This window comes from Canis lupus, chromosome 9, assembly GCF_003254725.2.
Source record: "Canis lupus dingo isolate Sandy chromosome 9, ASM325472v2, whole genome shotgun sequence".
NCBI classification, from domain to species: Eukaryota; Metazoa; Chordata; class Mammalia; order Carnivora; family Canidae; genus Canis; species Canis lupus.
Genome location: NC_064251.1, coordinates 58,815,917 through 58,832,931, shown reverse-complemented (window position 1 = coordinate 58,832,931; position 17,015 = coordinate 58,815,917). Strand labels below are relative to the sequence as shown.

The 17,015-nt window shown below is 39.2% G+C and overlaps 1 protein-coding gene across 15 annotated transcripts in view; it reads right to left on the bottom strand.

Moving 5' to 3' along the window:
• MAPKAP1 (MAPK associated protein 1) overlaps positions 1 to 17,015 on the bottom strand; it is a 253,255-nt gene that overhangs the window by 134,142 nt on the left and 102,098 nt on the right. For all 15 annotated transcript variants that reach the window (XR_007413273.1, XM_049115024.1, XM_049115026.1 and 12 more), the window contains one exon: positions 3,012 to 3,184. Coding sequence is in view for 14 of the 15 variants with exons in the window: in XM_049115024.1 (XP_048970981.1) it covers positions 3,012 to 3,184 (173 nt within the window). In the remaining variant the exon portion in view is untranslated. The remainder of the gene's footprint in view (positions 1 to 3,011; positions 3,185 to 17,015) is intronic.

Sequence of the window (17,015 nt, the reverse complement as noted above, 5' to 3'; positions counted from 1 at the left end):
CAGTTTTCCAGAGTGGCTGCACCAGTTCACATTCCCACCAACAGTGTAAGAGGGTTCCCTTTTCTCCGCATCCTCTCCAACATTTGTGGTTTCCTGCCTTGTTAATTTGCCCCATTCTCACTGGTGTGAGGTAGGATCTCATTGTGGTTTTGATTTGTATTTTCCTGATGGCAAGTGATGCGGAGCATTTTCTCATGTGCTTCTTGGCCATGTCTATGTCTTCCTCTGTGAGATTTCTGTTCAGTGTCTTTTGCCCATTTCATGATTGGATTGTTTGTTTCTTAGGTGTTGAGTTTAATAAGTTCTTTATAGATCTTGGAAACTAGCCCTTTATCTGATATGTCATTTGCAAGTATCTTCTCCCATTCTGTAGGTTGTCTTTGAGTTTTGTTGACTGTATCCTTTGCTGTGCAAAAGCTTCTTATCTTGATAAAGTCCCAATAGTTCATTTTTGCTTTTGTTTCTTTTGCCTTCGTGGATGTATCTTGCAAGATGTTACTGTGGCCGAGTTCAAAAAGGGTGTTGCCTGTGTTCTCCTCTAGGATTTTGGTGGAATCTTGTCTCACATTTAGATCTTTCATCCATTTTGAGTTTATCTTTGTGTATGGTGAAAGAGAGTGGTCTAGTTTCATTCTTCTGCATTTTGACAAGTGGATGTCCAATTTTCCCAGCACCATTTATTGAAGAGACTGTCTTTCTTCAGTGGATAGTCTTTCCTCCTTTATCGAGTATTAGTTGACCATAAAGTTGAAGGTCCACTTCTGGATTCTCTATTCTGTTCCATTGATCGATGTGTCTGTTTTTGTGCCAGTCACACTGTCTTGATGACCACAGCTTTGTAGTACAACCTGAAATCTGGCATTGTGATGCCCCCAGCTATGGTTTTCTTTTTTAAAATTCCCCTGGCTATTTGGGGTCTTTTCTGATTCCACACAAATCTTAAAATAATTTGTTCTCTCTGAAGAAAGTCCATTGTATTTTGATAGGGATTGCATTAAACCTGTAAATTGCCCTGGGTAACATTGACATTTTCACAATATTAATTCTGCCAATCCATGAGCATGGAATATTTTTCCATCTCTTTGTTAAAGACTGAATTTGAAGGACCATCATAATTGAAGTCCACACTGTTCCCTGTGTTTCAGAACGTCATCTTCTCAACCTCACTGCATTACTTTTCCCTACTCCTTAAATTTTCAGTTTAGATGTCACTTAATCAAGGCCGCTCTTCATGACTACACTCTCACCCCCAACCATGGAGTCAGATGCTCTCACAGAACCTGATTTACATGCTATTGTATTGTACTACTACTGCATATTTACCTTAGATGGTAATCTCCCTGAGGGCATGAAATGCCTTTTTCACTTCTGTATGGCAAGTTCTAGCCTGTGTCTCCAGTAAGTATGAATCCAGTGAATATTTTAATATCACCTGTAATAACAGCATAGGGAGTATAATGTAACAGTGAAGAGCTAGGGCTCTGAAGAGAGATCCTTAGGTTTTAATGCTGGTTCTACCACTTTCTGTATGATTTAGGAAGGCTGCTTAGCCTCTCTAAGCTTTAATTTCCTCATTTGTAACATTATGTCACAATTCAACTCCTGACTCTGTTCATTACTCACTGTGTAACCCTAGCCAATCCTGGGTGTCTCCTGGTCTCAGTGCCTGCACTAAGCAATATCTTAGTTAACTTAGACAACATGTATAAAGTCCCTAGCACTTTGACTCCTATAAGGATAACACAATAGCTCAGCCTTGGACAGAACTGCTGACTCAACCCTTTTCTGAACCTAGGTGGTTGAAAAGGCTTTTTCATTGCCAGGAATAGTAGAGATTATCTTTATATTTACAATTTAATCAGACAAAGTAGAGGGCAATGTCAGTAAGAACTTGAAAGAATAATTTTATTTTTTTTTAAGATTTTATTTGAGAGAGGGAGAGAGAGAGTGAGTGAATAGAGGGAGAGGGAGAGAAAGAGACAGAATCTCAAGCAGACTGCAGAGCCTGATGTGGGGCTCGATCTCATGACCCTGAGATCAAGACCTAAGCCAAAATCAACAGTCGCTTAACCAATTGAGCCACCCAGGTACCCCCAAAGAGTAATTTAAAATACAAATTTAATGCACCTTAAGAAGAAAGAAAAAACTGACCACAGACTGGACCATTCTAAGAGAAGAGAAAGTCTCCATGAGAATTCATTTCCAAAACGAAGGCATGTACTACATTTTGCTGTATCTCAAATCTTATTGATCAAGAGAGCACAGAAAACTAGAAGAGGATGGCTATCAGATAAGACATTCAAGTATAGGAGAATCAATGCGACAAAGCACTTTAAGTCCGAGTTATGCTATACAGGCAAAGATTCTACTTTCAAGTGCTATATTGTTAATATAATTATTTAATCACGAATAGAGATTAGTGACTGAGAGAAAAACTGTGCCACTGACCAATAAAAAAGAAAACTATAATTCAGACCAAAAGGAAATAATGCAAGAACCTTAGCATTAAACAGACCAGGGGTCAAATCTTGATGCTGCCATCTCCCATTGGTGTGACCTTTAGCAAATATCAATCCTCTGATTCTGAATTTCCTCCTTTACAGAATCAGGATCATAATGCTTATCTCACAGAGACCAGGAGAGTTAAACAAGAAATTGGGTATGCAGAGGTCAGCATTAGTACTCAACTCATGGTAGGTGTTCAACAAATATTAGTTCCCTCCTATGGTCTCCCATGCAACTTTTGCCAGCAAGCATCACAAAAGGGTTTTGAAACTGCTAAAATATATTTCCTCATGTCTGGATTCACAAACTTATCAGTCTACTTTGTAAGCAGATTCTGAAATACACCTGAGCTACACAGGCCCAAAATCTGGTAAGCAACCTGACCTGGATCTGTGTGGGCATCTGGTTCCCAGACCAATGCCTAGAAAGACTAACTGGGCGCAAAATGCAACAGGGGTGGCCAAAAGAAGCCAGAAACTAGAGCAGCCAAAAAGAGGAAGGATTACTTGAGTTTCGGCTCCCGTCCTTCACTTGTGTACTGCCAGCAGATGAGCCCAATCAAGTCCTGCACCCTGGCGCTGGCCATTGTCACCACAGTCATTGGCAGCAGCCTGTCCTGGCTTGAGTGCAGGGGGAGGTAGACGTCGATCTTCTTGGTTGCTGTTGTGCCTACGTGACCCTGTGGACAAAACACACACATGAGGGTAAAGCATTCAGTCATGGTCATGCAGATCCCAATGGGCCCCAATGACTGCTCACCAGCCATTTCTCATCCTCCAGCAGAGATCTCTTTAAGAGCTTGAAATGGTCCCAGAGAAGAAACACTGTCTAGTTTTAAGGTCTTTTTTCCCCTTTAATTTTCATTTTCTAATGGTCTAATAGATCCAGCTCTGCCTGTAGTAAGGTAAATGACCAAATGAGCACTACAACCAAAATAAACAAAATAAGAGTAGTAAACAGACCGGATATTTGGTGTCAGGTGATATGCTTCGCTACTTATTCACTGTGGCCTTAGACAAGTCACCATTAGACCCACACATTAGCTGCCCTTCCTGAAAATTGCCATATCACTCTTTGAGACTTTGGGATAAGCTGCATGGAAAGCTATCACACTTCATGAGGAAGCATTTAGGCCTGTAGCACTGGAACCAAGGGTTTGCCTTCTCAGGGATTAGGGGGGTTAATTCCCCTATGCAGTCCACCTGTTTATTTCAGCCATCTGCACTGAAGTTCAAGGGTTCCTCATCTTCTATTACTGTCCTAACCACACTGTTCTCTACATCCTCAATCCCTTCCGCATACTCACCCCTTCTCTCTCCTGAAACTTCCATGCCTTCTGAAACTCCTGTACTAATCAACAAACTTCCATAAATCACTCCTTTTAAAAAAACACTCCTTCCACCTATTTGTCTTAACTGACACATGCTAGTCATTGAAGATACTGTTTCCTCTGCTGCCCAGAAGACTGTTCTGCATTTTTCTTTTTAATCCCTAAGTCCTCAAGGATAGGAGGTTGGATAGGTATTCTTGTCCCCCTACTTCCAAACTATTACTTCCCTTTCTTGCAAAAATCCTTGTTGCTTTGAGACCCAAGCCCTCCAACTATACTAACCTCTCCCTTTACTTTTTTGTTTCTGTTACCCACCAATCTTCTAGTCCTGCTTCTCCCTCACTGAGTCTTCTTTTTTTTTTAATTTTTTTTAAGTTTTTATTTACTTATGATAGTCACAGAGAGAGAGAGAGAGAGAGGCGCAGAGACACAGGCAGAGGGAGAAGCAGGCTCCATGCACCGGGAGCCCGAAGTGGGATCCGATCCCGGGTCTCCAGGATCGCGCCCTGGGCCAAAGGCAGGTTCCAAACCGCTGCGCCACCCAGGGATCCCTCACTGAGTCTTCTTTCCACTCCAATACCTATCATCATTCTTGGAACTCCATCTAAAGGAACAATCCATATAATAGCCAAGTGCCTCAATCACTAGACCATGTCATCCCACGTCTTTTTATCCACTCCTTTTTTTTTTTTTAAGATTTTATTTATTTATTCATGAGAGACATAAAGAGAGAGGCAGAGACACAGGCAGAGGGAGAAGCAGGCTCCATGCAGGGAGCCAGACGTGGGACTCGATCCCGGGTCTCCAGGATCACACCCTGGGCTAAAGGCGGCACTAAACCGCTGAGCCACTCGGTCTGCCCTCCACTCCACCTTTAATCACTTATTGCAGTGGGTACACCAGGATCTGTACTAGCTCCAAAATCTCAAATTAGAACATCTATTCACTGATTATATTTTAATATATTTTCATCTCACCTGTTCAAGTAGTTCCCCCAAATTCTTCAACTTACAATTTACTGACTCATCACTATAAATGATGTCACCTATATTTCCTAACACCACACCCTCCAGATTACATGATCCACCATTGTAATCTATCTTTCAAAAATACAGTTTAATACTCTCTTCCTCCACGGGACTCAACTGGCAAAATGCCAGCCTCGGATGAACCCAACCCTCTGCACTCCCCAGCGAAACATTACTGGAAAAAAATCATGTAACTGCACAGATTGAATTGACTTTAAATTCATGATGATAAATCTCAAAACACTCAGCATTGTATAGCAAACCTATTACATCCCCTGATTCAACTTGCGCCCCATGCAAGACCATCACTGCATACTTTGGCTTCTCTCCTCAAACTTCTCATGAGTCCACCTTGACCTCAGCTCCTATCCTTTGTTCTTGTACTGCCAAAGGAACAAGAAATATTCTTATTCTTCATTAAGAAAATAAGAGCTTGGGATCCCTGGGTGGCGCAGCGGTTTGGCGCCTGCCTTTGGCCCAGGGCGCGATCCTGGAGACCTGGGATCGAATCCCACATCAGGCTCCCGGTGCATGGAGCCTGCTTCTCCCTCTGCCTGTGTCTCTGCCTCTCTCTCTCTCTCTGTGACTATTATAAATAAATTAAAAAAAAAAAAAGGAGTTCTAGCAAATTTAAAAAAAAAAAAAAGAAAATAAGAGCTTTCAGAAAGGAATTCTCTTATCCTCCCATAATTAAATTCACAGACTTACTCAGATTTAACCACACATACCCCCGACACTGGAGTGTCACACATCTCATTAAAGGTTAATCTCTCTACTCATGTTCTGTGTCCCTTTGGCTCTCACTTTCACAAGAACTTTACTCCTTCATTTACTTTACTCTTCTTCTACATTATCAACTTCTCCCTTTCTTGGCTTCTATGACATACATTGTTAGTTTTTGTAAATCCTCTTTGGTCTCTCAGTCTCCTTTGCAGATTTCTTTACCTCTACAGTCTCTGTTAGCATTCCTTGGCCTCTAGATTGGGCTCTCTTTTGTCTTTCTGTGTATTTCTTCCATGGGTGATCTCACAGTCCCAAAGCTATAGTACAATCTATATCCTGTTGACACCCAAATCTTATCTCCATCCCAAACTTCTCTCTTGAATTCCAAATTCATACATCAAACTGTTTACACTGTTTACACAGTAGGCAGAAAAGTGTCACAGATGAGTTAAAACTTAAGTTCAAATCTAAATTTTTCACTATCCCTAACTCTGTCCCACCCCAAATTACAACACTCTCCTTCATTTCATAGTGTTACCACTACTAACCCCATTGCTGAAATCAGTAGTCTTGATTCTTCTTTCTTCCTCCTTCCTTCTACCTACTCCCTTAGTAAGTTCTAGTGTCTACTACAAAAATATATTTCAATAGAGGAAAAAACAGTCTTTTCAGCAAATGGGACAACTGGATAGCCACACACAAAAGAATGAATTTACTTCACATCATATACGAATATTAATTCAAAATGGATCAATGATTTAACTTTAAGGCTAAAACTAGAAAACTTTTAGAAGAAAACATGCATGTAACTTCTTCATGACCTTGGATTAGGCAATGATTTCTTTAACAAGACGCTAAACGAAATGAAATAAACTGGACTTTATAAAAATTAAAAACTTCTGGGCAGCCCTGGTGGCGCAGTGGTTTAGCGCCGCCTGCAGCCTGGGGTGTGATCCTGGAGACCCGGGATCGAGTCCCACGTCGGGCTCCCTGCATGGAGCCTGCTTCTCTCTCTGCCTGTGTCTCTGCCTCTCTTTCACTCTCTCTGAATAAATAAATAAATAAATATTTAAAAAAAATTAAAAACTTTTGTGCCTCAAAGGATACTATCAAGAAAGTAAAAAGACAACCCACAGAATGGGAGAAAATATTTGCCAATCATGTATCTGACAAAAATTTAGTACCTATAATATATAATTCTTACGACTCAACAACAACAACAAAAAGACAATCCAATCTTTAAAGATGTATTTATTTACTTGAGAGCGAGAGCGAGAGAGAGAGAGAGCAAGCAGGGGAAGGGGCAAAGAGAGAGGGAAGAGAGAACCCCAAGCAGACTCCCCACTAAGCCTCATGAGGAGCTCAATCTCATGACCTGAGGCAAAATGAAAAATCAGGTACTTAACTGACTGAGTACCCAGGCAGCCCATCCAATCTTTAAAAGGGCAAAGAACTTGAATAAACATTTCTCCAAAGAAAATATCCAAATGGCCAATAAATACATGAAAAAATGTTCAACATCATTATTCATTAAAGAAATGCAAATACAAATCACAGTGAGATACCACTTCACACTCACTAGGATGGTAATAATTTTTTTTTTTTTAAGTAGGAGAAATAGGAAAGATTAGCAAGGATATGGAGAAGTTCGAACTCTCCTACATCGTTAGTGGGGATGTAAAACAATGCAGTCATCCTGGAAAAATAGTTTGTCAGTTTCTCAAAACTTAAACATATAGTTACTATATGACTTAGCAATGCCATTCCTAGGTGTACATAAGAGAACTGAAAACATATGTTCACATAAAAACGTATACATAAGTGTACATATAAGAGCATTATTCATAATAACCAAAGAATGAAAAAAATCCAGATGCCCATGAACTGATGAACTGATAAAATGTATACAATGGAATATTACTCAGCCATTAAAAGGTATGAAGTACTGACACATGCTATAACATGAATAAAGCTTGAAAGCATATGCTAAGAGAAAAGAAGCCAGGTATAAAAGAAGGAAGCCATTTCATAAAAGTGAACCCACTAATATGAAATGTCCAGAATACGCAAATCAATAGAAACAAAAAGATTACTGGTTGTCAGGATATGGGGTGGGAGGGCATGGGGAATTGAGAAGTATGAAGTTTCTTTTTGGGGTGATGGAATTGTTCTGGAATTAGTGATGATAGCTGTATAACATTGTGAATATACTGAAAACCACAAAATTATACAGTTGAAAAACATTAAAATAGTAAACTCTATGTAATGAGTTTTTAAAAAATATTTTATTTATTTATTCATGAGAGACACAGAGAGAGAGGCAGAAACATAGGCAGAGAGGATCGTCCTAGGACTCCAGATCATGACCTGAGCCGAAGGCAAACACTCAAGCACTGAGCCCCCCAGGTACCCCTGTAAGTGAGTTTTAATTCAATTTTAAACATTGAAAAATATGTATTTCAAAACCATTCCACTTCTATCTCCACTGACATCAAAATACCATGATGTTTCCCCTGGACTGTTCTAATAGGGCACCTCCTGTGCCCTTGCCTACTTATATTTGTTCTTGACACACAAGCTAGATTTTTTTTTTAACTCAAATTTGGTATTATATCTCTGCTTAAATTCAACAAATGGCTCCCATGTGAATTTTACTGTGAATAAAATCAAAATCTCCTGCAATGTCCAGCAAAGCACTGCATGATCTGACCCCTGCTTAACTCTCCCAACAACATTTATTGCTGCTCCTTGGCCTGCTTATCATACTTCAGCTATGCTGGCCTTCTAGAAGTGCCCTGGATGTGTGTGTGTGTGTGTGTGTGTGTGTGTGTGTGTGTACACTTGTTTCTCCCACTTTCAAGACCACAGCAAGTGCTATTCACTGTATCTAGAAGGTTCTTTCTCACGATCTCATACTTCTCTAAAGTATGGTCTGGGCAGGTTCCTTAATCTCCTTGTTCCTCTATTTCCTCCTATGTAAAATGATAATGATATGACCTACCTATCACAGAACTCTTGTAAGGATTTTTATTACTGGTATTAATATTATTATTGAAGGCTCAGCTCATGACACCTCCTCACAGGCTTTCACTGATAATCCTATGGAAAGAAGTTTCCATAGTTAATCTCTCACACAAAACCTGTTCACTTCCTTCACAGCACTAAACAATTTGATATTATATATTTATTTATGTACACCTTCAGTGTATGTTTTCCTCACTGGCCTCTGACCTTCCATGAGAGCAGCCATAATAATGTCTGCTTTGTTTACTGCTCTATTCACAATGGCTAGCACTGTGCCTGGAACGTGCACAACTCTCAAAAAAAATCTGCTAAACTACAGAATGAATGCATGGATGACTCAAAATGCCTACCAGAACAACATGGCCATAACTCAACAAATGTTTGTTTCCTCCATCCATCTATCTTGCCCTTCCTCGAAAGGTCTGTTTCCTGGTAGTAGTAGAAGGAGTACTTGAGCAATCAAATGGTTCCATCTTTAACTAACTCTAGGGTGGGGGGGGGGGGGGAGATCAGAACTTGGGTAAGGAGACACATAAAATGAGTTCTAAAAACTTTCAGAAAAATTTTGCTTCTCATATGACCTAGAATCTAATATTAGACTTTTTTCAGTCTTACCTCTGTTCTAAAACAAATAATAAAAAAAATAATAAAAAAGAAATTCTCTTACAATAATGCTCCTTCTCTCTCTCTCTGACTCTCTCACTCATGCATGCACACACATAAATGTACATACACTCATGCATGTTTTTCAGCTGGGACATACTAATTCCAATGACCAGTTAAGTTGCCAATGATGAATTAAATTAGCAAGTGTTGTGACCTTGTCAGACAGTCAAAGTAGGTTAAAATTAAAACAATGGTAAGCTTTCTGCAGTGGGTTTACTGCCCTCTTATCACTCTCCTTTCAACCTCGTTTGCAGGCCCAACCCAATCTGGTTTATTCCTCCTTCCTTCTGAGGGCCTATAGGAATCACAATGAGAAATGTGAATGTGCTTCACAAACTGTAAAGTGCTTTCGAAATGCAGAGCAATGTGCCAGAAAGAGCCTAAGTTTTAAAATAAGACCCATTTCTATTACTCAGGCCGATTACAGAGTCACATGAGGACAAAGATGGATGCTGAAAGTAGCCCTAATAATACTTATTATTATAACAAGAGCTAGCATTTCTTTAGAACCAACTGTTAAATAAGCTCTGGTAAATGTTTGTGTAAATTAGCTCATTTAATTCTCACAATCACTGTAAGAGGTAGAATTCTATCATTAACCTAATATTATAGACAAGAAAAGGCTTATCCGGCTATAGTCATCCTCAAGCTCCCACAACTAAGGTGGAAGAGCAGAGGTCAAATTCGCGTCTGACTCCAAAGCCTCTACTTGAAACACCAATGACTTCTTTCTCTTAAGTTCCTCTAAATGTAAAAACATCTAAAAGTCTCAAGGCTTGAATCCACCTCCTTCATCCTGACTTTCTCACAAACCCACTTCCTAAAGCAGTTTCCTACAAAAGAATGAATTCTGAGGAGCTGCCCAAGGGGAAGTATTCGGGAACCAAGACTCCAGAGAACTCTGCCACTGTCAGCTGGACTACAGGGCAGATAGTTACAGAGTACTCCTATGAATCCCTTTATCCTCTTTATTTCATGGTGAAATAGCAAGTGTGGGGAAAACTATATGAATAAATATGGTAGATACTTATTAAATGAATGAAGCACTTTATCTTTTTAATCTTCTAATTCCACCTTGAGGCACTGATGACAGGGGGAAAGTGCCTTGGACAAACTCTGAAATTATGTATTTTTTTAATAAGGAACCTCTTCTAAAAAAACTCAAGGTGATGGCAGTTAGCTCTACCTAATAGTTCCCATGCTGCAATATTTAGAGGGAATCATCTAAAACATAAAATAATCCATCAACATAATAGAAAGTAATTAACTTATATATAAAAAAAGGTGACCAAAGGATTAAAAGTATTCATCACACATCAAGGCAAGCAATATTCCAAAGATCTAACATCTAACTATTAAAAAGCAACTAGCAATAAACAAAGATCATATTATACAGTTCCACTGCATGGCAATTTATGTGTTCCACAATACAGAATCGGAGAAATGGAGGCATAATTAGAACACAAAGAAGTGGTGCACAAAAAGATGGAAAAATGGATTAGCAGCATCTTTCTCAGTCACTCATGCATGCAACAAACACCCAATGAAACACCATGCTGAACTCTGTGAAGACAATATCAAGTGAGACTCAATGCAGATTGACCCTCAACAAACTCACAGTCCGCTGAAGTCTACATTGTATTATGGGATAAAAGCTTTAAAAGAGGGAAAGTACAGGCTGTCGTGAAAGCTCAAACCAACCCAGACTAAAACAGGTTGGCAAAGGTCTCCCAGCTTTAAAAAACAAAAAGTACCCTTTCATTCAACAGAATCCTTAACCTAGGCAAAAGATGTTTATTGTATTTAAACATATACTATACCAATATACAAAAAAAGTGAACAGGAGTTCTCTCTGAAACATGGGATTGTGAGTGATTTTAATTTTCTACTTTATATTTTTCTGCATTTTCTATGATGAGCATGTATTATTTTCACAATCAGAAACAAAATAGTAAATGTTACCATTATAAATGAAAAAAGATACAGAAAGAACCACCATGAAGGGCTTAAGAGTTTTACACAAGAGAAAGAGGATCAGTTTTGAAAATGTAGCCTCTGGTAAGTCATCTGGCAAAATTTATTAAGAGCACACTCTGTACCAGGTGCTATGACAGGCTGTTGGAAAAAATAACTCAGATACCTTCCTGTGGCAGGCTACATAATTTCTATTTTAAATAAATAATAAAAGTAATAAACCTACAATGGGTTGACAAATTTGGAGTTAAACAACACTCTCCAGAGTAGCCTCTAAATCAAGGAATGTTCCCAATTGAGGTTTCAGAACAAAAAGAAAAGTACTTTGTATAGCAAAACAATTCCTCCTTGACACAAATGCAATTCAAGAAGACCCATGGCCTCTGCATGACTTGATGGCTTGCAAATGCAGGCCAGAGTCCCAAGCTCAACAGGTCCAAGGCTGATTTCTTCATCAGTTTGTCTCTCCTTCCTTGTTCCATCTCAGTCAGGGCTTTCCCACCCACTCTGTCACTCAAGGTAGGGCCTTACTTTAACTCCTCCTTCTGTCTCATCACTATCCAAATGCCTCTGAAATGTCTCTCAAAACTTTCTTCCTCCCATCCTCAGTAGCATGGCCCTGGTTCAAGCTTCATCATGCCTCAGTGAGACCACTGCATGCAGCAGTCTCCCAACTATCGCTCTTCTCCCCTCCATACTGTTATCTTCCTCTGGCGATCAATGTGATTTGACTCAAATCACTGATCAGGCCCGTCACCAACTCAGAAAGAAGTATATGATGCCTTTCCCCAGCGTCAGCATGCCTGTTCCTTAGGATGGCATTTAATATCCACCATCACGGGATCCCTGGGTGGCGCAGCGGTTTGGCGCCTGCCTTTGGCCCAGGGCGCGATCCTGGAGACCCGGGATCGAATCCCACGTCGGGCTCCCGGTGCATGGAGCCTGCTTCTCCCTCTGCCTGTGTCTCTGCCTCTCTGTCTCTCTCTGTGTGACTATCATGAATGAATGAATAAAATCTTTAAAAAAAAAAAAAATATCCACCATCACATTCTGGTCCCAGGGTATCACTGCTAGAGTTTGCACTGAACAGTAGTTAAAGAGCACAAGATTTGTGGTCAGCTAGATCCAGGCTTGAATCCTAGCTCTGCCACTTCCTTAGCCTCTAGACTTTAGATATTAGACAAGTAACTGCACCTCTCAGAACCTCTATTCCTTTAATGGGCAAAACAAATAAGATGTATATAAAATGCCTAGCACACAGTTACTGAGCAAGAAATGTATCCCTTTTTCTCTTAATTTCAAATGTCTCTTCTTCCAAGAAGGTGGAAGTCCAAATTCCCTCTGCTCTGCTCCCTAGAAGTTTAATTTGCACAGCCTATGGTTTCACTTTTTCTCTACCTACCCTCACTACCTCCTTCCCACCTTCTCATGCAAGTATGCGTACTGCAAAGGGAAAAACTGTGCCTCGGCTATTTTGCATTCTCCTAGGGCCTAGAATGTAGTAGGGGTCTGGCATTAGTTTATCGAAGGATTTCTCAGACTATCTTTCATAATTGACCCACCAGACTTAAAGATCTACCACTTCTCTCCTGCTCCACGTAAACTGGCTATAACTTTTCTATTTCCCAGATGCTGTTCTTAAGGAACCCCCCTCTTTCTTCTCTAAAATACACTCAGCACCTAATAACAGGCCTGATATGGGATGCCTGGGTGGCTCAACGGTTGAGCATCTGCTTTTGGCTCAGGGTCTGATCCGGGAGTCCCAGGATCGAGTTCTGCATCGGGCTCCCCACAGGGAGCCTGCCTCTCCCTCTGCCTGTGTCTCTGCCTCTCTGTGTTTCTCATGAATAAATTAATAAAACTTTAAAACCTTAAAAAAAAAATAACAGACCTGACATAGTTACTTATATTCATGGAATAAATGATTAATATTCCTTCATCATATGATTTTAAATACCTGCATATCATAGCATACAGAGGTACTATCAACCTATTCTTCTACTGTTAAATATGAACATTGTTTCTAATATTTCACTACTATAAATAACATTCCCATAAATATTTTCTTTTTTTTTTTTAAAGATTTCATTTATTTATTCATGAGAGACAAAGGGAGAGAGGCAGAGACATAGGCTGAGGGAGAGGTAGGCTCCATGCAGGGAATCCAATGTGGGACTCGATCCCGGGTCTCCAGGATCAGGCCCTGGGCTGAAGGAGGCGCTAAATCGCTGAGCCATCTGGGCTGCCCCCCATAAACATTTTCTTATATAAATGTTTGTGCACGTATTCCTCAGAGTAGATCACTGGGTCAAAGTGAAACAGCAATATTATGAACCATAGATCATCCAATTAATAAGTAGTTCATAAAATATAAAAGCTTAAAAATTTAAAATAACTTCAGTATATAGAATATGAATTAATACAGAATTGAAATATATAGAATTTGAACATGATAATGAATTAAACACTATAATCCATAACCAAGTTTTTCTCATCTGATCCCGTTAATTGAAATAGCATACAATTTGCTGCCTATCATAAAATTAATTTCAAAATTATGCACCTGATAGTTTCCAAAATAGGGAAAATAAGTAGAATAAATAGTATTCAGTTTAAAATAATCTTGAATTAAGAAACAGCCATATAAAGTGAATTGGTTGGGGGCATCTAGGTGGCTCAGTCAGTTGAGCGTCTAATTCCAGATTTCGACTCAGGTCATGATTTCAGGGTCATGAGATCGAGCCTTATGTCAGGCTCTGTGTTTAGCATGGAGTCTGCCTGAGATTCTTCCTCTCCCTCTGCCCCTTCCCGCTGCTGGTGCTTTCTCTGTCTCTCTGTCTCTCTCTCTCTCTCTCAATAATGAATGAATGAATTAATTAATTAAAATCTTTTAAAAAATAATAAAGTGAGTTAGCTGAATTAAGTCTGAAGGACAGAAGGTTCAGTTAGCAGGACGACTTAACATCAAGGTTTGTCAATAATAAATTGAATATCAGATCTAAAACTGTTGCTAAGTGTTCAATTTCTCTATCAAGGGAAAGAAACAAAAAGGGTAGACAGTTTGGCTTCTGCAATTAAAGAGACAAAAAGCAGGCAACATTATTCCATTAGTCACAACTGTACAAGCAGATCATTATATGCAATTTTAATGCAGAAATAAATATATCAGTGTATGCAGACAATGTAATAATGCAAATTGATGAAAGGGTTATTTGTAGCCTTCAAAACTTAAAACTCTCTTAAAGGAATGGCTGCAGTCCCTTTCACCAGTATCTTCCCTCCCAACTCCCTCAGCAAGGACCAAAGGATGCTATATCACGTTATGGCCTAGTCTTTATTTTTTTATTTTATTATTATTTTTTTAAGTACACTCCATGCCCAGTGGGGAACTAACTATAGCCTAGTCTTTAAAAATATGGTATCACTTGGTACAGAGGTCTGAAATGATCCTTACTCTGATGATTATTAAGGGACTTTATTTGTTCAGAGTAATAATGATGTTCAACAAAATCTGGTCTAAATCTGGTCTAAGCCAGGCTTAACTGGCTATGAGAAGTAAAGAAGTTCTATATGGGGAGGGGGGCAAAACACCCCAAATACCAGACAGTAGCTTTTACCCTCAATAAAATGCTGGCTTTATGGACTCAGAGAAAAAACTCACTTTCACATTCAAAATGGTCGCACTGAACTTATGAATAGATTTTGTATAAAGTTCTATGACAAATCCATTCAGAGCTAGGAGCTTGGCTTTGTAGTGCTATCTTAACCCTCAATAAATCTGGAACGTTTAAAGGCTATTAAATTAACATTTCCCTGATCTGGCACCTGTAGTCAAGTTAATTTATCAAAAACATTTCTACAGTTTGTCACTGGACACTATTTTCTGACAAGTTAAGTTTAAAATAAAATCGACAAAATCTCATTAATTTCCTCTGAATCACCAACCTTGGTTCCATTAAGCTTTTATTATTAAGAACGTCAACTGTCACTCTTTCTTTAACAAGGTCGAGTTCTGTAGGTACTTTCAGGATCCTTATTATATTAAAAGGAGCTAGTAAAGCAGTGCAGTGTGGTAGTTAAAAGCATTAAGCTGTAGAGTTACAAAGACCTGAGTTCAATTCTCAGCAATGCCATTTACTGTCTGTCCTTGGACAATTTTATTTAACCTCTCTGCCATCACTATTTCCGCACAGAAATAGATTATAAAAGTACCTCCTCATGGAGCTGTTGAAAGGATTGAATGATTACCATGCATATTAAAAGCACTTGCTATTGTGCTTTTTCTCTCTTGTCCATACTGAATGCTGAAGAAATGCCATACTGAAGAAATGCCGGCTGTTTATTAGGTTTCCTTTTTCTCCCTGCTTTCACATTCAAAGACTTAAGCAAACAAACAAAACACACAACTTTACTACCACTCACACACTGTAAAATGGAAAGGAATTTTATGACTTGTCCCCTCTAAAACATTTTCACCAAATGACTGTCCTACAATCTCTCCTGAACACCTTTACTGATGAATTCCTTGCCACCTTTAGAGGTGAACCCTTTACTTCAGTCTCTGGGCGAACAGTTTTGATGGCTGAAACAGGTTTCCTTCTACTGAGGTACATACATTCTTGCAGATTTTATCCACTGGTCTTAGTTCTAGCCCTCAGGAAACCAAAACTAACCCACCTTCACTTCCACAGACACTTCATATATCTGAGAGCCTCAAACAAAATAACTTTGTTACTAAGTACCATGGAATGAGCCAGACTGTAACTATAATCATTTCCAGAGTGTAACACAGCACAGAAAATATCACTTCCATTGGTTTTTCTTAGGCTAGTGATTTTCATAATTTTTCTTTCAACAGCATCTATGGTAAATGTAAATCTCAAGTCCTGGACCCAAAACAGGAAAGGGGGTTGTTGCTCTCAGGAAAGGTTTTCTCTATTAAAAACAAATCCTCCATATTTTGATGTGCTGTCTGACAGAATCTTCTTCCACTTTTGAAAAAATAAAATGCCTACAGCTATTGGTTTAAACAATCTGTTATCAAGTGAGATTTGAGTAATAGCCTTGGATAATTCTTTTGTTTCCAAGATAATCAACCTGTTCAAATACAGGTAAGAAGTTTTACAAAATGGGGAGGTGGGAGGATGATGGTAAAATATGAAAGCCTATCCATAAACTGCACCACGAATAACAACCATTTTCTCAAAGTCTTAAATTCAGAAAGCAGTTCCTGATACTATCAGTTTTTACCATCAAGAGTTATATTTGCTCGATAACTCCTTGCAGAGTCTACAGAACTGGTCTTGACCGTGGGCCTGCCAGCCTTGAGCTGTGCAACCTTGGGCAAGCCCATAACCTCTCTGAAAGTCAATTTCCTTAGCCATAAAAGAGAAATGAGAATGGTAGGGCGTAGAAAGTAAAAATAAAGCATGTTAAAAATATTCTGTGAACTGCAAACTGTTATACAGGTGTCGGTTATTCCTCATACTGTTACCCAAGTCATTAATCGGATCAGGCAGATCTCTGGATAAATCATTCCTTCAAATAAACAAAACTGAAAAGCAGAGGCAATAGGAAAGAAAGGTCTCTATCTCAGTCACTAAGAGAGAAAAGCCATTGCATCCTCTTCTCATCCAGCCTCAGGACGCTTACAGCACATAACAGAAGGTGCTCTCACATAAGTACAATCCAGCCATCTTAAAGCATAATGGAATGTAAAGTGTCCATTTTGAATTTTCATAGCCATTGTGGGATTCTTTAGATCA